Source organism: Podarcis tiliguerta, assembly GCF_965153285.1.
Source record: "Podarcis tiliguerta genome assembly, chromosome: 3".
Lineage (NCBI taxonomy): Eukaryota > Metazoa > Chordata > Lepidosauria > Squamata > Lacertidae > Podarcis > Podarcis tiliguerta.
Window position 1 is genome coordinate 18,344,652 of NC_139536.1, and position 25,716 is coordinate 18,370,367.

At 44.9% G+C, this 25,716-nt stretch overlaps 3 protein-coding genes and 1 long non-coding RNA gene across 12 annotated transcripts in view; 1 reads left to right on the top strand and 3 right to left on the bottom strand.

The window, feature by feature from the left end:
- Window positions 1-4,824, bottom strand: part of LOC310674095 (cullin-9-like) — a 33,375-nt gene extending 28,551 nt beyond the window's left edge. The window contains exons 1-2 of one of the 3 annotated variants that reach the window (XM_083432896.1): window positions 4,773-4,824; window positions 507-1,091 (exon numbers count right to left, since the gene is read on the bottom strand). In XM_083432896.1, the coding sequence (XP_083289022.1) occupies window positions 507-1,077 (571 nt within the window). In that variant the 5' untranslated portion in view covers window positions 1,078-1,091; window positions 4,773-4,824. Of the gene's footprint in view, window positions 1-506; window positions 1,092-4,676 lie in introns of all 3 variants that reach the window. The other 2 variants (XM_083432897.1, XM_083432898.1) reach the window with 2 other exon arrangements.
- A 4,291-nt stretch (window positions 4,825-9,115) lies between these two features.
- MRPL2 (mitochondrial ribosomal protein L2) lies at window positions 9,116-18,118 on the bottom strand. The gene is made up of 8 exons (XM_083433153.1): window positions 18,004-18,118; window positions 15,829-15,918; window positions 14,455-14,620; window positions 13,085-13,226; window positions 12,845-12,960; window positions 11,723-11,833; window positions 10,233-10,306; window positions 9,116-9,402 (listed from the first exon to the last, which is right to left on the bottom strand). The coding sequence occupies exons 2-8, from the start codon at window positions 15,895-15,897 to the stop codon at window positions 9,190-9,192; spliced, it is 891 nt and encodes a 296-aa protein (XP_083289279.1). The 5' UTR covers window positions 15,898-15,918; window positions 18,004-18,118; the 3' UTR covers window positions 9,116-9,189.
- On the bottom strand, window positions 10,471-11,715 carry LOC310674251. The gene is made up of 2 exons (XR_014509480.1): window positions 11,583-11,715; window positions 10,471-11,029 (listed from the first exon to the last, which is right to left on the bottom strand). It is a non-coding gene; the product is annotated as an uncharacterized lncRNA (long non-coding RNA).
- Window positions 18,119-20,606: 2,488 nt separating the features above from the next.
- Window positions 20,607-25,716, top strand: part of KLC4 (kinesin light chain 4) — a 66,023-nt gene continuing 60,913 nt past the window's right edge. For 2 of the 7 annotated variants that reach the window (XM_083433067.1, XM_083433071.1), the window contains exon 1: window positions 20,607-20,864. The gene's annotated coding sequence lies outside the window, so the exon portion shown is untranslated. The remainder of the gene's footprint in view (window positions 20,865-25,716) is intronic. The other 5 variants (XR_014509405.1, XM_083433068.1, XM_083433069.1 and 2 more) reach the window with 5 other exon arrangements.

A 25,716-nucleotide genomic window follows, 5' to 3' on the forward strand; every position in this document is an offset into this window, starting at 1 on the left:
TTTTCATAGGATATTAAGGGGGGTGGGATAGTGTCTGTTTACATCAGTAGGGGGATGACTAGGCACTGTCATTTAATTCAACTTACAAAAGAACATGTCTTAAGATACTTTAGAAGCCTTAGGTCCATCACCCGGTTGATAATTAATGGGATCAGAGCAAGCAGGGAAGGAATTTAACCCTTTTGGCTCCTTCTGCGTACTGAGGAATATCCCTCCTCTAAAATCAGTATTTCCATTAGGAGGAACCTTTTCTCTATCCCACCCTTGACACCAGTAAGAGTCCAGCTTGAGAGGAGGACTTTCCTTCAGAATTGCTGCACAGGAGGAAAGGATTAAATACCCATTCACGCTTGCTGCAATCTTGATAATTATCAGTACACACATACCACCTGATGCTAGTTGCATTTTTTAAAAACCCTGCATATTAAATACAAAGGGTCCGTAGACAGGAATTGCATCATAGCTGGAGTTAGTCCCTAAAAAAGAACAAATCTTCTGAGTCTCACCTGCATCGTGCGAAGCCAGAGCCCTCAGGATCTTGCCTGCGCTGCGACGGATCTGCTCCTCCTCGTTACACAGCATCTTCATCAGCAGACTGAGGGCACCCGTTTCCTTGAAGACGCCCATCAATGAGCCAATACTGGCATAGGCACTGAGCACTTGAATGGTGTTCAGGATGGAGGACTGAGGGACTGTGGGGCTGGCCATTTGCCAAGCAGCCCGCTGCACTAAGTTCCTGACATCGGCCTTCATCTCCGAAAGAGATGCTTCATCCAACGTGACATCGGGAGGGAATATTCTGCATGAACTCTCTTGCTTGGGTGTCCTCTTGCCTAAGAGTGTTGGGCAGTTGGCATAGGCATCATCTGCCGACATCCACATCAGGAAATTCTCCATGCTGCTCTCTGCTGAAAAGGTGCCCGGCCTACTTCCTGTACCATTTTCCAGGTTCCAGCGAATCAGGTATTCAACGTGCCCATTGTGACCACGGCGCTGCCGGATTAACTCCTCAGGATAGCTCTGAATCTTGGGTCCAAGGTGCACTAACACATTCCCATTTTGCCTCTCAATCACCATGACAGGGAAAGCACCTGCCAGTACAGAGAGAAAGCACGTCACATCCTCTGGAACCACCTCTAAATAGAGGACTATAGAAACATTGAGTAAGATAGCCCAAAATACAGGGACAACTATGACATGTTGTCCCTGTATTTTGTGCTATCTTACACAACTACGGCATGTTCAGTGTGCCCTTAGAAAATACTACCCCAGGAAGATGACACATTCCTCAAACTCAGCAAATAGCTGAGATCCTTGTGGGAGTTACCTCTCTTCCTACTGGATCTCAGAATACTAAAACTCTGGACCATGCAATGAAGCTGAACATGGGAAGATTCAAGACAGACCAAAGAAATGAACTTCTTCACACAGTGCATATTTTGTCTGAGTTAATTTTAAGATGTATTTTAATTAATTGATGCCTGTTTTTATGTATACTGTGTTATTTATATGATGTTATCTGAGCTTGGCTCCGGCCGGGGAGATCGGAGTACAAATAATAAGTAGTAGTAGTAGTAGTAGTAGTATATTTAAACTATGGAATTCACTGTGGCCAAAGGTAGCAATGGGTACCAACTGGGATGGGTGAAAAAGAGAATTAAGACAAATTTATGGAAGATATAAGTATCAATGATTACTACTAGTAGTAGGTTCTACCACATTGTCAGACGAAGCATGCTTCTGAATGCTAGTTGCTGAGAATCACACATGGGGAGAGTGCTGTTGTGCCAAGATCCTGCTTTGGGCTTCCCATAGGCGGTTGGCCATTGTGAGAACAAAACGATGGATGAGATGAGTCACTTGCCTGACCCAGCTGGGCTATTTTTATGTTCTTATATCCACTCATGCCAACTTGGGCTGCCCCTTCAAAGAACCTCAACCAGGGTCAACATATTTTGTGAAGGTCAGGAAGCCTGACAGTGAACATGCTCCAAGTCTAACTTAGGCATCTATAAAAGTCTGCACTAATTATTTGTTTCTAAAGATAGCATCTGGAATATGGACAAGCCAAAGGGTTTCAAGAAGACCTATAGAACTGTATTGTCTCCTAATGGAAATCCGACTGAAGTATACTTCTCTTCAGTATACATCTCTATAGAGAAACTTTAGTTCAGTACAGACATCATGACCATAGATGAAGCTGGGCAAAAAGTAATTCACTGTCAACACAGCACAAAAGTGAAAGCTGTTGTAATCTAATGAGGTGTGACCTAATGCTACACTGGAATTTAAGCATGTGTCCTCCCTCAAATTATTCTGTGCTTGCTGTCTTCTACTCTTGTATCTATTTCCCCCGCTTATAAGCAACCTATCTTGGACAAGTATTTGTCGAAGAGACAGATGTGAATAACTTGCTAGCTTATATATTTTCAAAGGGAGACTGCCTGTTACTATTTCATTTCAGTGATCTTGTTGTACAGGTGGAGAAATAGCACAATCTAACCTAATTGGGTCTACAACTTCTACACTCCATTGGAAGACTATTACAAACCGCACATGGGGCTTCTGTCATCTTGTTAGGCAGCATCTTTTTATATTCTCTTTTAATTAACATCCAGCCTGAAAAAGAAATCTAATGAACCTGAAAGCCTGCACACAACTTTGTGGTGTATAGGTCAAGATAAAAGGTTCCACACTACTGTTGCTTTTGGAGGTGTTATTTTAATGATTCAGCAACGCTACAAGCAGTTTTCGTGTGTTTTGAAGACAGGCTGGTTTGGATCTATGAAAGACACAGGCAAATAATGGTTGCAATTATAAATGATGCACAACAGCTAGCTGAGGTTAAAAACTGCCTTAAAAATTTTGTTCTATTCATTTCAGCATCTAACACTAACTGGAATATTGTAGTCTATGAAAGATTATGCACTTAAACTACATTTTTATTTAAGGGGTTATGAAGACCACATCTTTCTTTAATAAAGAATAATCCTCTTTGCGGCTTCACATCACAGTTCAAGGTCTGTAAGATGGGCATCCTTTAACCAACCTGTTGAAGACGTCCTTCTTGAGGAATACCAGGGACACCCGCCCGCCCCCCAAAATGTTTGAAAACCACGGCTGCCATAAAGGTAAAGGGACCCCTGACCATTAGCTCCAGTCGTGACCGACTCTGGGGTTGCGGCGCTCATCTCGCTTTATCGGCCGAGGGAGCCGGCGTACAGCTTCCGGGTCATGTGGCCAGCATGGCTAAGCCGCTTCTGGTGAACCAGAGCAGCGCACGGAAATGCCATTTACCTTCCCGCTGGAGCGGTACCTATTTATCTACTTGTACTTTGACGTGCTTTCGAACTGCTAGGTTGGCAGGAGCAGGGACCGAGCAATGGGAGCTCACCCCGGCGCGGGGATTCGAACCGCCAACCTTCTGATTGGCAAGTCCTAGGCTCTGTGGTTAAACCCACAGCACCATCCGCATCCCATAGGGCTGCGCAAATGTGCTAGCTTGCACGTGCCAGCGTGGGATCTTGCCAATCTATCCCATCTAGCATATTCTACCCAAATACTTTTCAGCTGAGATCAGCTTCTAGTTAAAAAGCACTCAAAAAGTACCGTTAGGATGTCATCCAGAGGAGCAGCTGTGTTTGTAGCAGTGAGAGAAAGGGCAGCACCATAAAGACGTCCAAATCTATCACAGATTGAGCCTGCAAATGTTGTATCAAATGAATTGGGCTCCTTTTGATATTTAGATTTATTTTTGGGCCGGCTGCAAAGCTTATGGCGAGGCTCTGACTATGTGTGTATCTATAGATTTAATAAATAAACAAAATAATGATAAGGTATAGATAGATGATAAAATGACACTGCACTACACACACACACACACACACACACACACATATATATATGTTATCATATATCAAACCTAGACAGCATCTTAAAAAGCAGAGACATCACCTTGCTAACAAAGGTCCGTATAGTTAAAGCTATGGTTTTTCCAGTAGTGATGTATGGAAGTGAGAGCTGGACCATAAAGAAGGCCGATCGCCAAAAATTGATGCTTTTGAATTATGGTGCTAGAGGAGACTCTTGAGAGCCCATGGACTGCAAGAAGATCAAACCTATCAATTCTGAAGGAAATGAGCCCTGAGTGCTCACTGGAAGGACAGATCGTGAAGCTGAGACTCCAATACTTTGGCCACCTCATGAGAAGAGAAGACTCCCTGGAAAAGACCCTGATGTTGGGAAAGATGGAGGGCACAAGGAGAAGGGGATGACAGAGGACAAGATGGTTGGACAGTGTTCTCGAAGATACCAGCATGAGCTTGACCAAACTGCGGGAGGCAGTGGAAGACAGGAGTGCCTGGCGTGCTCTGGTCTAGGGGGTCACGAAGAGTCGGACACGACTAAACAACAACAATCATATATATGTGATAACACTGCGCTGCGCTGCAGCTGCAGATCGGGCTCGGCCACCTGTCGCCAAAGCTGCCTCGTTCTCCACGGGGTCTCCTGAAGCGACGGCAGGGGGCGGGGTCCCCATGGAACGCAGGACGCGCGCCAGCCTTGGACGCTCGACAGCTGAGGGTTCGATCCTGCCGGATGCCTCGAGATTATAGGCTAACCTCACTCGTACCCCCCCCCCTCAAAAAAAACCCTCACAACATGAATAGACATACGCAAAACAACAACAGCAACAACCACCCGCAACCCTTCGGGCGGGCGAGCCTCGTCGGCAGCCTCCCTTACTTTATCCAGCCTAGCAGCTGCCTCACCTCTTCCGCCTTTCCTGCTCGTGTCCCGCCTTCCCACTGACGTACTACGGCTGCCGTCGCGAGACAAACTTATTACTTTCGCGTAGCGTCCCATGGAAGAGAACAGATGGAACAAAATATCTCTTTTTATTCTCCCCCCTTTATTGTTTTTTTTTGTCTTTGTTGGATTAAAGCGTATTATTTATGCATTCCCCCCCCCCTTGCTTATATTCTTTAATTATTTGCTTCATGAAATTTATATGCCTCCTGATTGCAAGAGGGAGGCAAACTTCTCAAAAGCTGGTTGGCCAAAAAAGATAAAACAATAATATTACTTTAAAAATAAACAACCACCATATTTTTTAAAAAAATACAGGAAGGTTAAAGCCCTGCAATAAGGTAAAGGTAAAGGGACCCCTGACCATTAGGTCCAGTCGTGACCAACTCTGGGGTTGCGGTGCTCATCTCGCTTTACTGGCCGAGGGAGCCGGTGTACAGCTTCTGGGTCATGTGGCCAGTATGACTAAGCTGCTTCTGGCGAACCAGAGCAGCGCACGGAAACGCCGTTTACCTTCCCGCCGGAGTGGTACCTATTTATCTACTTGTACTCTGACGTGCTTTCGAACTGCTAGGTTGGCAGGAGCAGGGACCGAGCAACGGGAGCTCACCCCGTCGCGGGGATTCGAACCGCCAACCTTCTGATCGGCAAGTCCTAGGCTCTGTGGTTTAATGCACAGCGCCACCCGCGTTCCGTAAGCTCTGAAATACAATGGACTAAAAACAGAATTGAAACCCACACCTGGCTTTCTAAAGCATCTGGGATTATAAATCAGTTGGATAAATAATTATTTTTGTATGAGTGTGCAAACGTGGATGCTTGTGAACACACGTGTAACTTCAGTGAGTCCCCATCCCTGGGATGGGCAATAAAAATATTTTACCATAGTAAAAGATGTCATCGTCATGTGTCACCTGAGGTGTGTCAACCATATTAGGGATGCCTACAGGACAGTCCTATATACATGTCTGCTCAGATGCAAATCCCATTAAGTTCAATGAGATTTGCTCCCTGTTAAGAGGTGTTAAGATTACAATTCTCTGTGTACTCACTGAGGAACAGCCCCCATGGAGCACAACTGGGACATACTTTGAGAAAACCAGTAAGATAGATGCCACAGGTATTAATGCGAAATTTTATATTTTTGAACACGCAGAATTGCCATTGCTACTCTGCAGCCTCTCTGCATCATTAAATTCATTTTGCATCTATCAGAGACTTGACGCTGCAATTCTATATGGGTCTACTTAATGGTAAGTTCCACTGATTTCCACAAGGCTTTCTCCCAGGTAAATGGGTATAGCATTGCAGCCTAATTCAGTCTAACATTTGTTGGAGCAGCTGGGCATAGAAAGAGGTCAATTTCCTTCAGCCTAATTCACCCCATGGGTGAGGTAATCACAAGTGCAAGGTCAAATGAGCCATTTGCTGTGGTAATGGCTCTGAGCACTACATATATCTATTAATGTATGTCAGATTCCCAACATGTTCATTGCATCTCAAGACTCTTAACAAGATGCAGGCTTTTACTCCTGAATCATGCCCAGATTTTCTTATCCCCCTTCCCTACCCACCCCATTTTGCTTAACCTCTAGCCATAAGGGTTCTGGTCTGGAGAACGTAAAAGCACGCTTGCTATTTGGGGGTGACGTTTTAGTTAATCCTAATTAAGGCATCGCTCTAACACGATTTTTTCGTACTGCATCGCAATCTGCCCACATTACCCTAACAATCGGATTCTGTACTGAGTCAGTTATACCTAAGGACACCGATTTAAATGGGTTCAGATCCTCCCAATTCTGACTAGGATTAGGTTGTTTAGTGTGTCAACCCCAGTAAACTGTTCTCTCCAGTGGGATTTACAGTATTCTTTCAACAATCCCCCTTTTTGCCAGAACTGTACAATTATCAGTTTATGGTAACAGAGAGGCAGGCTTTTTCATGCCATCCCTGCTGAATGAGATGCCCACTATCAGCATTGGCATTCTGAGGGCTCCTGAAGACACACTTGTTTGGGCAAGCATTGCCCTGAACGAATTTCCGATGTTATTATTTTAACTTTTAAAATTGTAATGCTATTAAATCCTGTTTTGTTATATATTTTAACAGAGCGTGTTTTAATGCCCCACTGCCATTGTACTGATTTTATAAGGTAAGGTAAAGGTACCCCTGCCCGTACGGGCCAGTCTTGACAGACTCTAGGGTTGTGCGCCCATCTCACTCAAGAGGCTGGGGGCCAGCGCTGTCCGCAGACACTTCCGGGTCACGTGGCCAGCGTGACATCGCTGCTCTGGCGAGCCAGAGCCGCACACGGAAACGCTGTTTACCTTCCCGCTAGTAAGCGGTCCCTATTTATCTACGTGCACCCAGGAGTGCTTTCGAACTGCTAGGTTGGCAGGCGCTGGGACCGAACAACGGGAGCGCACCCCGCCACGGGGATTCGAACCGCCGACCTTTCGATCGGCAAGCCCTAGGTGCTGAGGCTTTTACCCACAGCGCCACCCGCGTCCCTACTGATTTTATAGCTGTAATCTATAAAGCAGAGACATCACCTTGTTGACAAAGGCCCATATAGTTAAAGCTATGGTTTTCCCAGTAGTGTTGTATGGAAGTCAGAGCTGGACCATAATGAAGGCTGATCACCGAAGAACTGATGCTTTTGAATTATGGTGCTGGAGGAGACTCTTGAGAGTCCCGTGGACTGCAAGAAGATCCAACCTATCCATTGTGAAGGAAATCAGCCCTGAGTGCTCACTGGAAGGATAGATCCTGAAGCTGAGGCTCTAATACTTTGGCCACCTCATGAGAAGAGATGACGCCCTAGAAAAGACCCTGATGTTGGGAAAGATGGAGGGCACAAGGAGAAGGGGACGACAGAGGATGAGATGGTTGGACAGTGTTCTCAAAGCTACCAGCATGAGTTTGACCAAACTGCGGGAGGCAGTGGAAGACAGGAGTGCCTGGCGTGCTCTGGTCCATGGGATCATGAAGAGTCGGACACGACTAAACAACAACATAAACAGCTCAGGACCACAATACATCAAGCTCCACTTCTTCCTATATAAACCAATCCAGACTCTATGTTCATCATCTGAGGCCCTTCTTTGTGTGCCTCCTCCATGTGAAGTCTGGAAGGTGGCAACAGGTATGCGGGCCTTTTCTGGAGTCTCTCCGTTTGTGGAACACTCTCCCCAGGAAGGTTCATCTGGCATCTTTATTATAGATCTTTAGGCCCTAAGCAAAATTCTTCCTCTTCAACCAGGTCTTGGGTTGCCTAACTTTCTACAGCCTTTTAAATGTTCGTGTGTGGGTGTTATTATGTTGTTTTTATTTTAACTATTTATTGGTGCTTTATCTCATTTTTTAATATTTTAATGTTTAAAGGATTCAGATCCTCTTAAAGTTTTTAATGTTTTATTGTATTTTTATATATGCTGGAAGCTGCCCAGAGTATCTGGGGCAACCCAGTGAGATGGTCAGGGTACAAAAAAAAAACAAAAAAAACAACCAGAACATTGTTGTTATCATCATCATCTTGTGAACTGCCCTGACATCGGTTAGGATATAGTTCCGTTCCACCTTAAAAGGGTACAGGCATGACTGTTGTGTATCACATGCCTGTTTACTCCCAGCACTGTCTGCTGGGAACTTCCATTGTATGTTGCTTTTGCTATACTGCTGTTTTGCCGGAGACGAAGGGGTGCAGACATGTTTCCCTTTGTTCCTGAACTATGCTGAATAAATGCAGTAAATTATGCTTACATCTGCCTCTGTCCGCCTCATCTCTGCTGTGTGATGATTTACACACTCTGCTGACAGAGTGTGCACGGGTCTCTAAGTGTATCTGGGGCTCATGTCACTGGCTGACTGATGCTGTTCCACGGGAGACCGGTGATCGTTCGGAGCAAGCTGGGGGCCTCCTGATGCTCCCGTTTCCCTGGCAGTATCCCAACAACAGGGTTTTGGGCCCAGATCCATGGCGCTTACAGGAGAGTAAGGCTGCTGATGGCTTGATGGCTGCAATCAGATCCCGGCAGCGGCAGAGGTATGTGAAGTGAAATGTCCCAGGCAAGGCTAGCAGGTTTTTGAGGTCTGTGCCAAGAACCAATTAGGCCAGAGAAGCAGCGTCTTAATTTACGACCTGCTGGAGATAAGGAGCCTGTGAAGGGAATCCAGTTCATGGCTGAAGTGTATATAAATCTAATAAATAATAATAACAACTGCCTAGAGGCCATTTTGGCATATAAGCGGTAAATAAATTAACAAACAAACAACAACAACAAGGGATGTACTCTGCAACCTTAGCTGAGTTTACATGTCAGAGAGGATAGCCTTTATTGACAGAATCCTACAGAATCACTGACAACACAGACACAGGCCTCAAACATGTGCAGACGCTGATGGGATGTTGACATAGCTCTTCATGGGTGGGAGGGGCCTGATCTTGCGGCCCGCCCATCCCCCTTTGCGATGCCACAGACCACTCTTGGGCCGCTTCCCTAACCACCGGTTCCGACCAGCCTTCCCGATGATCCGCTTGTTATGGTCAACGTTGGAAACGCGGCCCACTGTTGCCATGCAGGTCTCCATCACCTGTAAGAGTGAGAAAGGTTATGGAGAAGGAATACAAACCAGGGGTGAAAAACCTCAGTAGACACATTGCCTCACTCGTACAAAACCTGCAAGACTCTGTGCTCAGCCTCATATGTGTGCATCACCTATGTGGGAAAGTGTAGACTGAGCAATGATAACGTTAGAAGCTTCATACGTCATTATACCCTCGATTTTTACATGTTGCTGGATCTTTCTGGATTTAACTTCCTTCCGCAGGGCCTGTAAGACAGAGCTATTCCGCCTAGCTTCAATTTGAACTTAGCCTGATCTTTTATTCCCCTTCCTTCCCTCCCCCTCCCCTATTTATGAAGATTACCCACTCTGGGATCCCACAGCTAATTCTCCCCTGGTCTCCTTGCTGGCCCAAATAGGACTAATTTAGCCAGCTAGCCCTGGTGATCATCTAATGTTTATTTTTCCCCTAAATTGATTTTTGAATTCTGAATTTATTGTTTTATACTGTATTTTATGCTGTTTTTTGTTGCATCAATTAAGTGTTTTAAATTTGTTGTTAGCCGCCCTGAGCCCAGTTTTCTGAACCGGGAAGGGCGGGGTATAAATAAAAAATTATTATTATTATTGACAACTTGGTTCAGCACAGAAGGCCCAAACAACCAATACAACCTGGTGGCCTCCGTATTTTCTTGGACTACAATTCCCACTTGACCACTGGCAACACCAGCCGGGTCTGGTAGGAACTGTAGTCCAAAACATCTGGTGGGCACCAGGTTGAAGAAGGCTGCCATACGGATGGGTCAGCGAGCAGATGCCACCTGCCACGTGGCGGCATATATGCCCAAATTGTTTACCTGCATTTGCCTCTTGGAGGGCAACTGGATGATGACTGTCTCGTTCACCTTCCTTAGTATCACGCCACAGGTGCCTGGAAGCAAGAACAAGGCATCAGCAGGGCTTCAGTATCCTTTGACTCAGCTCAGCTCACATTTACTGGAAGCAGCAAGGAAACGAATTCCCCATAAGCTTCTTTACAAACTGCTGGCCAGATCCTGATCTTCCACAAAGCAGTGTGGGTCACTTTTTTTAAAAAATTCAAGGCATTTATATATTAGTCATTAGCATTTCTAAGCAGTATACAAACAACAACAACATACAGAGAATAAAACAGTAAGAAGTTCATCACAAAGCAGGCATCCCCAAACTCGGCCCTCCAGCTGTTTGGGGACTACAACTCCCATCATCCCTAGCTAACAGGACCAGTGGTCAGGGATGATGGGGATTGTAGTCCCAAAACAGCAGGAGGGCAGAGTTTGGGGATGCCTGATCATAAAGCTTAGAATGGCTACTGGAATAAGAAAGTCTTTTGTGTCGTGTGCCTGAAGTTCAGCAAGGTTCAGTCGGGAGGTAGTACTACAGGCTGGGGCCCACAACACAGAATGAATGGGGGACTATCAGTGGAGACTTCCCCAAAAGATTTACTGTATATGTTGGGGGCGGGGTAAATACTCGGTGTTGTACACCGCATTAGAAACATTTTGTTGTGAAGCAGTTTATAAATCCTTAAATAAGAATAAAAAGGGGCAGCTCCTCCAAAAAAGGGGGAGTGTGTATGGAAGGAGGCAAGGTAAGATTCTTTTGGGACACTTTGCTAAAAAAACCAGAGGCATTTTTACTAGGAATAGTAGGTTCTGAAATAAAAAGGAAGGATGAGAAGATGTTTTTATATGCGGTAACAGCAGCTAGAATTATGTTGGCCCAGAAGTGGAAACAAGAAGAAATGCCTATGATTGAAGAATGGAGAAGGAAAGTAATGGATTATGCAGAACTGGACAGATTAACAGGGAGGATTCGGAACCGACGGGACCAGAGATTCACTGAAGACTGGAAAAAGTTCACAGATTATATTAAAAATATATGTGACAATGATTTGACATTTGTAAGTTTTCAAGAAGCTCTGTAAGAAGAATTGTTAGAAATATTGCTTAAATAATATGAAAAGACAATAGGTTATATAGTGCAATATTAATTAAGAAATGTGATGATAAGTAACAACTACGGAAAATTATCAGACAGGTTGATGGAAGTCTAAAAGAAAAATGATTTGTGTTAAAAATTTGATGTTGAACTGTATTTAAAAATTTTGTTATTGGAAAACTAATAAAAAATTATATATATATAAAAGATTCTTTTGGGACACAGACTCCATTTGTTCCAACAGATTTAACCTTCTCCTTTAGTTGAAAAGGAAGGGAGGAAAAGGAGGCAACTGTCTTGATTCTAACCACCTGCCCAGGTTTGCTACCTCCCTCAAAGTTGTTTCTGGCCTTGATCTTGTGCTGACCTGCTGCTCGAATATACTGCGCTCCTTTCCCGGGATGGCTCTCTAAATTGTTGATCAGGGTCCCTACTGGCAGAGCCCCAACTGGATAGGCATCTCCTTCATTAGCCGACACTGAAAGACAATAAATAAATAAATCCCACCACCATATTCACACCGAAAACAGCCAAGGCACAACAACTCCAAGTTGTCCAAGGCAGCATACAGAACTCGAGGGGTGAGTCCAGTGTGCGGCCTCAGTCTGTCCTCTTTCAGCAGATGGACAAGCACAAGGAATGTCGTGCACAATATTGGTGCCACCACTGAAAAGGCCCTGTTATGGATACAGGGCCATCCAATGTAAGGGTGGGAGTGAGAACAGAGCTTTGAGTGCTAATGCTTCACTGTACATTTAAGTAGTGGTTCCTCAATATTTCCCCCCCCCCATGGATCACTTGAAAGTTGCTGGTTGTCTTGGTGGACCACTTAAATGCTTTTGACGTCCATTGTAGCAATTGAGATGTGCTATGCGTAGATGCTGTACGTGTTTTACTGTATCGTTATTGCTACTTTCACCTCTTATTGCATTTTAGTGCTTTACAGTTTGCATTACATCAAATTCAACTATAAGAAATAAAAGTAGCAATAAAAATAGAGTTTAAAAATCAATGCAGTTATTGATATTGTGCGGGGAGGAAAAAGTGGGTGTCCTAATAACTTTAGGCACCCTCAACAAACTACAGTTCCCAGGATTCTTTGGGGGAAGCCGTAACCCTTTAAAACGTCATGATACTGCATTAAATGTATGGTGCAGATGGAACCACTGCCTCTCCCACCGTCTAAACAGTTCTTACTGTTAGGAAATCTGCTTCCCTGCAATTTCCACACATTAGTTCCAGCCCTACGCTCTGGAACAACAGAGATTGAGCCTGCTCCCGTCTTCTGCAAGACAGCCCTTCAAATATTTGAAGAGTGCTAGCCTATCTCCTCTGAAAGCTTCTCTTGTCCAGGCTAAACCTAGTCAGCTCTTAAGAACTATTCGTGGGCCTTGGTTTTTTCAGAGTCCTTGCCACCTGCGTTACCCAGCCGGTCCATGTCCTTCGTAAAATGTGGCACCCAGAACAGGACACCGTCCTCCAGATTTACCTGCCATCCTGCCAATATGTCCTGAAGTTTTGAGGATGTCACCAGCCTGCATGTTTTCGGTCGCAATGATCCACCGTCTCCTCTTTCCTCCAGCCACGAGAGCTATGTCTGCAGATCTGCCGTGGGCAATAACAAAGAAATACCAAGAGGGCATGGTCAGCTCAAGCTGTCATCCTCATTCCCAAGTATCAAAAAGGGAAAAAACCATCACAGTCTCCAGACCACGTGTCTGCTACTCACCTGCATGGGTCGTACCGCACCTGAACCACTTTCTCCTCAAAGGAACCAGGCTCTTGTCCAGCTTCATAGTTCAGCCTTCGGAAATCAATCATGCGGTAGCGCTGCTTATGCCCGCCTCCAATTCTATGCACCCGGATACGACCTTGTGAATGACACGGAGCTCATTCAGCATCACACATTGCAGTCAAATGAATAGATAAAAATACTGGACCAAGCTTCCCGGCAACCACCCTACGTCTATGAAAGCGGTCAGAAATTAGGTCTGGCTAAAGGTAAAACCTGAAACGAGACTAAAAGCTTTCCGGTTTCAAAAAGCAAGCTTCTAGTCTTCATGGTGGTTGATACACACTTGGTGGGGCAGGGGGAAGCAGGAATTAACTTGAGGATTAGAAACAGAAACCAAAAGATGCCCAGATTGTTGTTCATATTTACTTGGGAACAATACAATATGTTTAGCTATGAGTCCTAATTGTAAAGTTGCTTCATTATTATTTCGATAGTTGACTCGAGCACTTCTTATTTGAGTCAATGTATCCCCAAAATAAAAATATTAGAGAGTGCTGGTGCAGCTATGATCTGGAAATTCTCATCTCACCCATGAGTTCAATCAGTGGCTTTAAGAAAACTATCGTCCTCTTTGTTCCAGTTCCAGTCGCCCATGTGTAACATGGAGATAACTACCCTGGATAATGCTACACTGGCCTACTGGGTTGTTGTAAGAATTACTTTATGTGAAGCCCTTTGAAGACTTGAAACGCACAATACAAATGCTAAGTATAATGATCAGATGAACGCATCTCCTCCTAACTGGAGCTTGGCATCCACCATTTTCTTTGAGGTGGGTCACAGTTCAGTGGCAGTGCACAAGCTTTGTGTTTAGCAGTTCCAAGTCTCGATCCTGAGCACCTTCAGTTAAAAAGCAGTCCCAAGAACATTAAAAGAACCTGCTGGATCAGGCCAATAGCCCATCTAATCCAGCAACTCATTCTCAGAGTCATTGTTGGACTTCCACTGCCTTCCCAATGTTGCGCCTGGTTTTGGGAAGAGGCGTCAGGGCTCTGGCAGGGTCCTAGAGCCCTCCGACCTCCTTCCCAAAGCACATTCCCATCTTGCTGCCAGTATTCGGCCCCTAACAAGTTGTCCTTGAGATAATATGGCCCTCAACAGAAGAAAGGTTGCCCACACCTGCCTTAACGTAGTCTAAAGATTTAAAACAAAAACTGTGTTGTTGTATTTTAAAAAGAAATTTCCTTGCCATAGGAGAACAGCGTCAGAAGACTTGGCTTTCCCCCCTACTTGGTCTCTCCTGACAGAGGAGGTTGCCTTTGCTCACTTGAGCGCAGTCCAGCTGTGAGGGGCTGCAGACATACCTGTGTGGTCTCGCCCTCCTGTCTTTTTCATGCCAATGGGCTTTGTGGTATACTTGATCCTGCATTTCCACAGTGGATCAGAGGTAGATACAACAGCAGAGGTGCTGATTTCACGGTATGCATGGACAAGGCCAGCAAGGCAGGTGGGCTTGGGAGAAACAGGTATCTAGGAAAGGTGGAAATCAAGCATCATGAACTGAATTTTCTACCCTAATTCCTATGTTCAAGGTGTGTTTGAATTAGATCTATGCCAGAAGTCTCCAGCATGGTCTTCCCTTAGCGTCCACAAAACATCTTTGTCCTCCACTATCACTGCCCCCCCCCCTTGGTCTGAGGTGATGAGAATGACTATCTTTTCCTCCTTTGTAAAGTACATAGAGCTGAAGGAGGAAGTTGGAAGAGTGGCGCTTCCCCTCCACTTCCTCTTTCAGCTCTATGTGCTTTTAAGGGCTTGTTCTGTGTCCATTTTCTGTCTGAATGTGCCCATGGTCTTAAAAAGGTTGGTAACCCCAATCTAGGCCATAATCTCGCAATCCTTTGCTGTCTGTTGTGCTTTGGAAATGTGGCCTTAAAATGCAGTGGCAATCTTATCAGCAAAGATCTGAAAAAATTATCCCACTGCAACGTGTTAAAAATGCAGCAGTTGTTGCAAAACACAGAGTCAAAAACACTTGAAAAGTTTGTGGTGCTTAACAGTTCTACTGTGGAAGGTGCTGGAACTGAATCCTGTATTACCGTATTTTTCGCTCTATAAGACGCACCAGACCACAAGACGCACCTAGTTTTTGGAGGAGGAAAACAAGAAAAAAAATATTCTGAATCTCAGAAGCCAGAACAGCAAGAGGGACCGCTGCGCAGTGAAAGTAGCAATCCCTCTTGCTGTTCTGGCTTCTGTGATAGCTGCGCAGCCTGCCTTCGCTCCATAAGACGCACACACATTTCCCCTTACTTTTTAGAAGGGAAAAAGTGAGTCTTATAGAGCAAAAAATACGGTAGATGTCACAACCTCCAAGCCAAACACTATTCTCCCTAGTTTCAGATTTTTTGGGGGAGACGGGTGTTGGTTGTTATTACTCAGCAGAGCAGAAAACAAATGCTCATAAGAATTTTTCCTTATTATATCTGCATGCGTCATTTGGTCAAACCCTAAAACAAACAGCAACAACAAAAACGGAATTGGTTTCTAGGCTGAGCCCTGGTAATTCCAAACTTAATTTAAGGCCTTGGTGTCAGGAAAATAAGCAAGTCTAATTGCGCTGCAAGGTCCACAGCAAAATTATATCCAGAGAGAGAGGACATCCTATATACACAGTGCATGCAATAATATACCCACAGTGGAAAAAGATAAGAAACTGATCAACGTGGCTGCTGTACCTGGGAGAGACGAGGGCTTGAGGACAAGAGCAGGGACCCAAAGCTCCGGATCAAGCTAGATACAGCCATTATCAGTAACACCTGTTCCTGCTGCAGAGATGGGGAAGAATGGAAGTATTATTAGTTGACTGATACATGTGAAGTGACGTAAGCAATAAAAACCATTAACACAACACAGACAGAAAACTTTGCTGGGATAAGTGCCACTACTTCCGGGGGGGGGGGGGGGGGAGCTGAAAACAACCATTTTATTTGTTCCGTAAAAAAAACAAAAGCCAACCCATTCTCCAAGAAGCTTACAGTGATATACATAGGGTTTGTTCCATTTGATTCTCACAAGCCTGTAAGAGATGTTAGGGGGAGAGGTGGTGATTGGCACAAGGTCACCTAGTGATTCAGGATCCAAACCCAGCTTTCCCAGGTACTAATTGACACTACTTCAAGGATGGGGAACCTGTGGCCATTCAGATGGTGTTTAACTCTAATTTCTATCTCCCCAGCCAGCAGGGATGATGGGAGTTGTAGTCCAATGTCTAGAGGCCACAGGTTCCCTATATTTGCTCTACACATTATGCCACTGAAACATAGATACCGTATTTTTTGCACCATAGCACTCACTTTTTTCCTCCTAAAAAGTAAGAGGAAATGTCTGTGCGTGTTATGGAGGGAATGCCTACGGGTGGCATGCCTACGGATTTTCCTCCTCTAAAAACTACGTGCGTGTTATTGTCGGGTGCGTGTTATAGAGCGAAAATTACGGTAACTAAAACTGGGGAGAATCCTGGAACCATCTTATTCCAAAGCATTATCCATAGAGTTGTAAGACAACTTGTGAGGTGTCTAAGGAGAGCACTTCAATGTATAAACAGGATGAAATCCACATGCAGAGTGTGCTTTGAATCACAAGAAAATTTATCACTGGTGATGGGAATAGTGCTTGCCTTCCCATTCTTGGGCTGCAATTCTACACCCACTTGAGTAACCTTCACTGAACTCAATGGTTACTTCTGAGTGACACTGTTAGCAAACAGTTTCTAGGACAGCACAGGAGCAGTGATTGCCTCATCTGGGGGAGAGGGGACCACCACAAGTCTTTATTAAAGGTAAAGGTAAAGGACCCCTGACAGTTAAGTCCAGTGGCGAACGACTCTGGGGTTGCGGCGCTCATCCCGCTTTACTGGCCGAGGGAGCAGACTTTGTCCGCAGACAGTTCTTCTGGGTCATGTGGCCAGCATGACTAAGCTGTTTCTGGCGAAACCAGAGTAGCACACGGAAACACCGTTTACCTTCCTGCCAGAGCGGTACCTATTTATCTACTTGCACTTTAACGTGCTTTCGAACTGCTAGGTTGGCAGGAGCTGGGACCGAGCAATGGGAGCTCATCCCGCCACAGGGATTCAAACTGCCAACCTTCCGATACCACCTGCTTTATTATTCCTCTCTAATTGTTGTACCTGATAATTAAAGGAAAAACACCCAAAGAGCTTTTCTGAGATGCGTAGGGTAGCAAATGAGCCAAGTTTTTTCCTCAGAGTATAGATATTAAAGAGCCTCATTCTCTACTGGCTGGGCCATCCCTCCCACTGAAGTTAATGAACATGCCTAAGTTAGGTCCATTAGTTTAAATGGGTGTAGTCTGAGTAAAATATACGTGAATACCACCAGTAATACCCCACCCCCACCCAAGGGGTTAGAATGAAGGGTTGTTGCAGGGCAGAATATTTGCAGCAACAGCAGTCTCTTGTGCAACATTGCACCCAGCTTACACAGATGTAAATTTCACGATGTTCAAGGGCACAGGACAGCAGCCTTAATTGCAAGAAACGCAACTAGGAGGCGGCAGTCCTCTCCGCCCACTTGCCTGGTCGTAAGTCCCGTTGAGTTTAACGGGTCTTACCTCCGAGTAGGTATGTATAGGGGTTGCACGACTGGACTCCGAGCCGAACCCAGGATCGGAATCTGGTTTCAGCAGCCCTTACTTCCAAGAAATCCCTGCACAGAATATTGCAGCTGGAGGAGGGCTTTTGCAGAGAAACGTGTCCGGCAGCTGCAGGGGTCGAGGCTTTCCAGGAAACTATATCCCACCCCAGAACGGAAATGTTTTTCAGGCAGGCATTATGGCCATGCTCAATGCGACACCGGGAATGAGGAGACATTGAGGCCGCCTCCACTCACCCGGAATTAGGTCCCACGCCACTAGTCCTGTGCCTCCATTCTGCCTTCCGGAGCCCACGGAGCATGCGCGCACCAGTCCTGGGCGGAGCTCCAGTTTTGCTTTGACGTAAGAAGGGTCGAGAATCCATAAAAGGGATGGGGAAGAACGGGGTCCCCCAGGTGCTGGTTGGGCTGCAGGTTCCCCGTAAAGGAGGTTGGGAGTTGTAGTCCAACAACGTCTGGAGGGCCACTTTAGTACTGCTTAACTACTGCTGCGGACAGGACTCAGAAATCCTTGTTTCACACATATTATTTTGCAAATAATAATAATACATAAAGGTAACACCTCAACCGCTCTTGTTGTTGTTTAGTCGTTCAGTAGTGTCCGACTCTTCGTGACCCCATGGACCAGAGCACGCCAGGCACTTCTGTCTTCCACTGCCACCCGCAGTTTGGTCAGATTCATGTTTGTAGCTTCGAGAACACTGTCTAACCATCTCGTCCTCTGTCGTCCCCTTCTCCTTGTGCCCTCCATCTTTCCCAACATCAGGGTCTTTTCCAGGGAGTCTTCTCTTCTCATGAGGTGGCCAAAGTATTGGAGCCTCAGCTTCACGATCTGTCCTTCCAGTGAGCCAACCGCTCTAGAAACCCAATGAAAAGCAGTTGTTTAGTTGTTTAGTCGTGTCTGACTCTTCGTGACCCCATGGACCAGAGCACACCAAGCACTTCTGTCTTCCACTGCCTCCCACAGTTTGGTCAAACTCATGCTGGTAGCTTCGAGAACACTGTCCAACCCCATCTCTTCCTCTGTCGTCCCCTTCTCCTTGTGCCCTCCATCTTTCCCAACATCAGGGTCTTTTCCAGGGAGTCTTCTCTTCTCATGATGTGGCCAAAGTATTGGAGCCTCAGCTTCAGGATCTGTCCTTCCAGTGAGCACTCAGGGCTGATTTCCTTAAGAATGGATGCGTTTGATCTTCTTGCAGTCCATGGGACTCTCAAGAGTCTCCTCCAGCACCATAATTCAAAAGCATCAATTCTTCAGCGATCAGCCTTCTTTATGGTCCAGCTCTCACTTCCATACATCACTCCTGGGAAAACCATAGCCTTAACTATACAGACCTTTGTTGGCAAGGTGATGTCTCTGCTTTTTAAGATGCTGTCTAGGTTTGTCATTACTTTTGCTAGGCTCTGAATAATGTCTCTTGCTTCATTTTTCATGTAGGAGACAAGCCAAAGAAGCAGCTTTTCAGGGTGATTGGCAAGGTATTGAGGGCTGATCCCGGAGAGACTGTGTGGTGTAGTTGCCAGCATGCTAGGTTAGGGCTAAGGAAGCCTAGGTTCAGACCCCACTGCCACCCCACAGCCATGAAGCACACTCTCTTTTTTAAATTTATTTGATTTTCCATATTAAAATTTACATTCACACAACAGCATACTACAGTATATAAAAACAAGATTCCAAAGAATCTCCTGGACTTCCTCCTCCCCTTTGTGGGTCTTATTGTTAGTCCTTTCCTTCTCCATCTTTTATAGTGATCCAAATTTTTGTATCTCCATTACAGTATATCCATTATCACTCTCTCTTTCTCTGCCTGGCCTATCTCACCTGGCTGTAGTGAGGGTAAGCTATGAGGGGAAAAACCACACACACCGCCTCAAGCTCCTTAGAGGAAAGGCAGTATATATGTGCAAGAGTAGTACGTGTCATTATTTTAAAAATATTATTAAAATAATAAAACTATATGATTATCAATCTATTGAAGGGGTAGAGTGCAGTTTTCATTCAGGGGAGGTAATTTTGGAAAACTATGTGAGAACACTCTTTGCTTATTCACCAGTTCCTCTTGCTGTGGTGGTTTATTTCATTTTCCTTTCATCCTTGCTTTGCATTCTTGAAAATAAATCATTATAAACCATAATAAGATTATAAATAACATCATTTTTCATTTATTAAAATAAATTATGGTAATTATGGGGACAGAACTACCTAAATTGTATAGCAATTTATTTATGTATGCTACTATAGCAGCAAGAATGTTACTTGCCCCAAAGTGGAAAGAAGCAAAACTCCCAGGAAAGGAAGAATGGATACAAAAACTTATGGAATTTGCAGAAATGGCAAAACGTACCGGAAGAATAAGAAATCAAGATAACAAACTTTTTATAAAAGAATGAAAATGGTTTATTGAATATTTACAGATAAATTGTAAACAGATAAAAACATTGGCAGGACTAATGTAATAACCTGCAGTTTTATAAGAGTATTTATTTACAATAGATAAATAAATGAGCAAGTTAAATGAATTTGGATATGCAGAAGATATTAAAAATAAACTTTAGGAACTACAGAAAAGAGGGGGAAGTCAAATTTTGAAATATTGATTGTGAAACTAATGAAATGTATACATTTGAAAAGTATAAATAAAAAAATTAATTAAAAACATTAAAAAGTGAAGCGATTTGGAAAGGCCTTGGAAATAAGGGGCAAAGCAACGAAGCGAACGTCTGAAGAGACGACACGGGGCACGACTCCTCTTTTCCCTCGTTTCTGCGAACGAGACTCAACGGGCGAGGCTTGACGGGTTAAGTTCGTCGCGGTCACCTGACCGAAAACGCCCCGCCCCCTCCCCGCGCCCATAGAGATAGGGAGGATCTCCCTAAGCGCGTCCTGCGCCATGTTGGATTTAAAGGGGCCGCGGCAGGATTGGGAAGAGCTTAGAAGGAGGTTTGTTTTTCCTTCCAGTCGCGAACGGCCGCCGGCACCGCCTCGTTGGAGGGGAGGGGGGGGGGCGACACCGGCTACGAGGAAGTGATAGCGCGAGCCATTTGCGCATGCGTGGCTAGCCATCCATCCTACGAGGCTGTCCCTGAAAAAGCAGCAGGTAGGAGCTTTGGTTTCCTTTCTTTCTGCCTTTTCGGAATACGGCGATTGGTTTCCATAATGGATATGCCCCCCCCCCAATCTCTGGCAAGAGTGTTTTTGTTGTGGCAGGACCACCCTGGGGGGTAGGCCTCAGAGGGGTGGTCTGCCTGCTGGCGGGTGGGCCAGCGGCTGCTTGCAAGGGGGAGGGAAATGCCAAGAGGCGAGACTGCCTGGAAGCAAGTCTCTGATCTGGGAGCCCCCGCTTTCACCTTCTCCCCTACCCACCACCCACCAGCCTTAGGGGCAAGGCGATCAAACTCTGCACATGCTCAGGAGCACTGCTGTCTGTCCCTGTGTTCCAAGGTTGAGTGCTGGCCGTGAAACACGGTTGCTGGGATCGAGCCCTGTCACTGCTTCAGCCCTGATTTCCAAGCTGTCTCTGCCGGGTTCTCTCTTCCCCTCTTTTGCCAGTGGCTCATGCCTGACTCACTTGCAAAGGGTTGTTGCGTTTGTTTGTTTTTGGCTTCTGTAGGGCTGTGGCTCTCTGCTGCGCTGGCAAAGCAAAAGACTCTGCTCCAGGCTAATAGAAGATAGAAGGGCAGATGCCCAGGATTCCTGCCACTCCTTTACTGACAGCAGTTGTGTAGGCTGCCAGAGGAAAAAGCTTTTCCTTCTATCTCAGTCTCCTATTTGGGCTTAGTCTTCACTGATCACAAGTTGCTTCCTGACCTGACCAGGAAAATTGGTTCAGTGCAGCTGCTGGGGCAGATACCAGGTTTGCTTTGGGAATAGGAGCTTACAGTGATGCTTTACAAGGCTTATTTCTTATATTGCAGCTGTTTATTCTCTGTTGTGGTGTTATCTCCTCCTCTGATTCAAGGCTGTCCCTGTCAGCGGTAAAATCTGACTTACTTGGCTGCAGTCGTGCGTCACACTAAAGTCAGAGGGTCTTACTTCCCATAAACATGTTTAGGATTATGCAATTAAGAGTGGCAGCTGCCTTAGCTGATGATGGGTTTGAGATTCTTGATTTGGGAGCAGCCGCTACCGAGTTCTGCCTTTCTTTAGGAACCGTGGAGCAAGGATGTTTCATTCTCACAAGAGTCTTCCATACCCATTTTCCTTTCTTCTTTTTTAATGCCAGAGAACTATTTAATACATGTGGCATGTTTTGCTTAGCTGGGATGTGGTTAAAAGCCCTCTGATGCAACATTCTGCAATGGTCCTACCACTTTCCAATTCCTGTCCCGTTTTTACAAAGAATTTAGGACTGTCTGGGCTCTCGGTTGCCTTGTGCTTTTTCCTCAACTCCCACCTAAATAGGCTGCTGGGTTCCTGTCATCCTCTTGTTAATCATTCAGATGTCTGATGCTGTTTTGAACTCTGAAACCAGCTCTGGGAAACTATGGGAGGAGCTGGCATGCTTGTTCTGAGTTTCAAGGTCTGCTGTGTATGTGGCACTGACCTGCTATTTATAATCATGATGCTATCTCACCGTTCGGCTGTGGGCTGTGGCCTCCTGCAACAGGGAATTTAATGGATTATTTGATGCGACTTCAGGCATTTCTTTTGCAAAGGACTGAGGTCACACCCGCAACATACATTCAAGCACATTTATAGCATATGGCTTAACCCAAACAATCCTGGAAACTTGTTTACCCCTCATAGAACTGCAATTCCCAGTACCTTCAACAAACTACAGCTCCCTGAATTCTATGGGGGAAGCAAAATGTGACCTGAGTTACTGCTGCAATTCTAGGCAGGATTAGATGTACCTAGTTACAGGTGTTGCATGTCTGAGTGAAATAGTTGGCATTGCTTTATTTGAATGAGTCTTTTCTCTAAATTATTAGGTGCACTGGATCTGCACTGGGAACATCCACCTACCACAGCTTTTTAGTGTATTTAGAGTTTCTGCAGATAGATATAGTGGTACCTCGCAAGACGAATGCCTCAGAAGACGAAAAACTCGCAAGACGAAAGAGTTTTTCATTTTCTGAGTTGCTTCGCAAGACAGATTTCCCTATGGGCTTGCTTCGCAAGACGAAATGTCTTGCACCTTTTTTTAAAAACCGGCAATGCATTCCTATGGGAAACCGTCAATACACAGCGGTGCTTCGCAAGACGAAGAAACTCGCAGAAGGAAAAAACTCGCAGAACGAATTAATTTCGTCTTGCGAGGCACCACTGTATATTGAATATGAATCACAATCAGTTGTGTCAAAGGGCCACATGATTAAGAGTCTCACACTGTGGCCAGTTGATAACCTGGCTCATGCTTCTCCTAAAGATTAAGTGTTTTGTGTTGGTGCCTCTATTCAGTGCTTTTTTTCTTAAAAAAAAATGTTTAAGCGTACTCTTATTTTGACTCAAGAAAATCACTATTTTATACTTCAAATCAGGAAAAATAAATACAGTAAATGAACAAAAGTCACAAAATGTTTAGGGGTATGTGTTCCCCTACGTCCCCCTGGAAAAAAAAGCACTGCCTCTGTTGTTATAAACTTCTAATCTGAAGATGATACTTGGCTAGGAAAGACGGGGAGAACCATTTGGCAGGCTGAACTTATTTTCTGAAAGGATAGTGCTTGTTGGTTATATTTACTGATGAACTGATAAATGTACCATTTGATGGCAAAATCAATGTCTTGCTTGTGCTTTGGTAACTTAACAATATTTTTAAAAGGTTGCTTCAGGGAGTACAAATATAGATGAAGGAGCCCAATTTTAAACAAGCTCTAGTATTGCAGAATATGAATTGTCCCTAAATGATGTTCATCTGAAGCCATTTAACAGTTGGTGAATGGCTTCAAAAGACATGACATTTTGCCCTAATACAAAAAAAAACCCTTAACACTTTTGTTCACTTATGGGGTGGTATATTAACATCTGGATATTTTGCAGTTTGTTGGCCTCTTTTTGCCTTTGTTACTGGCAGATGTTATAACATGGACATCAGGTCTTGTTAAGCCTTTGCACTGCTGGCGTTTGTATTTTCCCCTCCTTTTTAAAGAGCATTTATTATTTCGGTATCATGTCTTTTTCTGTGTGTGTGTGTTTAATTTAAAAAAACCCAAAAACCTGGTATTGAAAAAGCACACAGGGAAAACATTTCACATTTCACTTAGCAATAGGAAAGGTAGCAAGGTGGTTGCCTGTATTCCTTGGTTTGTAGTTTTTGGAGAGAGGATCAGTAGCAGAGCAGCATAATGTTATGTGTGTTTAGCCTGTAGTTAGACTTAAGAATTGCCTAGGATGGCAGCCTTAGCATGGATGGTAGTTGTCTAGCTGGGTCAATGATCTGTCTTGGAGTAAGCTTCATAAGCACATGTTAGCAATACATTATGAAGAGTTCGTGTTTCTCAGACAAAGGATTAATGTAGCTGAAGTTGCTAGACATTTCTTAGACACCTGGGACGCGGGTGGCGCTGTGGGTAAAAGCCTCAGCGCCTAGGGCTTGCCGATCGAAAGGTCGGCGGTTCGAATCCCCGCGGCGGGGTGCGCTCCCGTTGCTCGGTCCCAGCGCCTGCCAACCTAGCAGTTCGAAAGCACCCCCGGGTGCAAGTAGATAAATAGGGACCGCTTACTAGCGGGAAGGTAAACGGCGTTTCCGTGTGCGGCTCTGGCTCGACAGAGCAGCGATGTCACGCTGGCCACGTGACCCGGAAGTGTCTCCGGACAGTGCTGGCCCCCGGCCTCTTGAGTGAGATGGGCGCACAACCCTAGAGTCTGTCAAGACTGGCCCGTACGGGCAGGGGTACCTTTACCGTTACACATCTAAAAATATTATTGTTATAGTGGTTGAAATACATACCTTGATGCAGTTGTTCCAGCACACATACCAAACTATCCTATTTAGGATAGTTCTATTCTTTTATCTCAGATTAAAACAGTAGGTTGGAGAATTTGTGTGTTCAGAACACCTTTCCTGTGTAAAAAAAGAAAAGAACATGAAGCACTTTGAGCACAGTGAAATGACACTGGCTATGACTTAATCATAGATCCGCTGTCAGTTTGGGTTATACCTATTTCTACTTTCATGTGATCTATTCGAAAACATTCTCAAGCTAACTTTTCTTGGACAGTAACGATAAATGGTTTGGACAACGAATCAAGACATGTTCAATATAGGCAAGTTTTAATCAATTGGACAGCAGCCTTCAACCTTGCCTGACACAGGACAAACTTTTGAACCCCACCCTCAAACAATACACTCCTGTATGTGTTTCTAACTGCCATCTATGTATGTCTATAAGTAACTTCTGATTTACGGTAAAAGCAAAATTAACCAGTGCTCATCACACTGAATATCCCATTGGGAAGGGTTTGTTAGGTTATTCCTTACATTCTTCCCGTTCTTGCTCTTCAGATAATTGTCTACAAAGCAGCTCACAAAGGCATAAGAAACAGGCCCTCACCAGACTCACTACTGAAAGAAACAAGATGCACAAGAAAAGAGGAGTGTAAGAAAATGGTAGAGATTAGTTCTTCAAGGCCAGAATGAAGTCGTAAGCTATGTATGGGTATTTGTATTTGGTTCAGGCCCAGCTGATCTTCCCCTTCCTGGTGTTTTTGCTTGTTCCTTGGCTGCTGGATGGGACCAGAGTATCCATTACCCCTGGTTCTGTAGTCCCAGGGATAACTGGCAGTGGGAGCTAGATGGCCTTTCTTGCAAGGAAGGGAAAGCAAGCCCCAGTGGAGGCTGGCATGCCAATTTCAGTCTGCCTTCAGTCAGTCCCAACTTGGCTGACTTCTTTCTTCTAAGCCAGTGATGGCCAAACTTGACCCTCCAGCTGTTTTGGGACTACAATTCCCATCATCTCTGACCATTGGTCCTGTTAGCTAGGAATGATGGGAGTGGTAGTCCCAAA

Bases quoted from the DNA above. Each gene is read 5' to 3' on its own strand.
- MRPL2 (XM_083433153.1), bottom strand. From the start codon at position 15,897: ATGGCTGTATCTAGCTTGATCCGGAGCTTTGGGTCCCTGCTCTTGTCC. The intron at 13,227-14,454 runs GTATGTCTGCAG...GTCATTCACAAG, and splicing joins AGGAGGGCGAGACCACACAG to GTCGTATCCGGGTGCATAGA. The intron at 11,834-12,844 runs GTAAATCTGGAG...ATTGTCTTTCAG, and splicing joins ACATATTGGCAGGATGGCAG to TGTCGGCTAATGAAGGAGAT.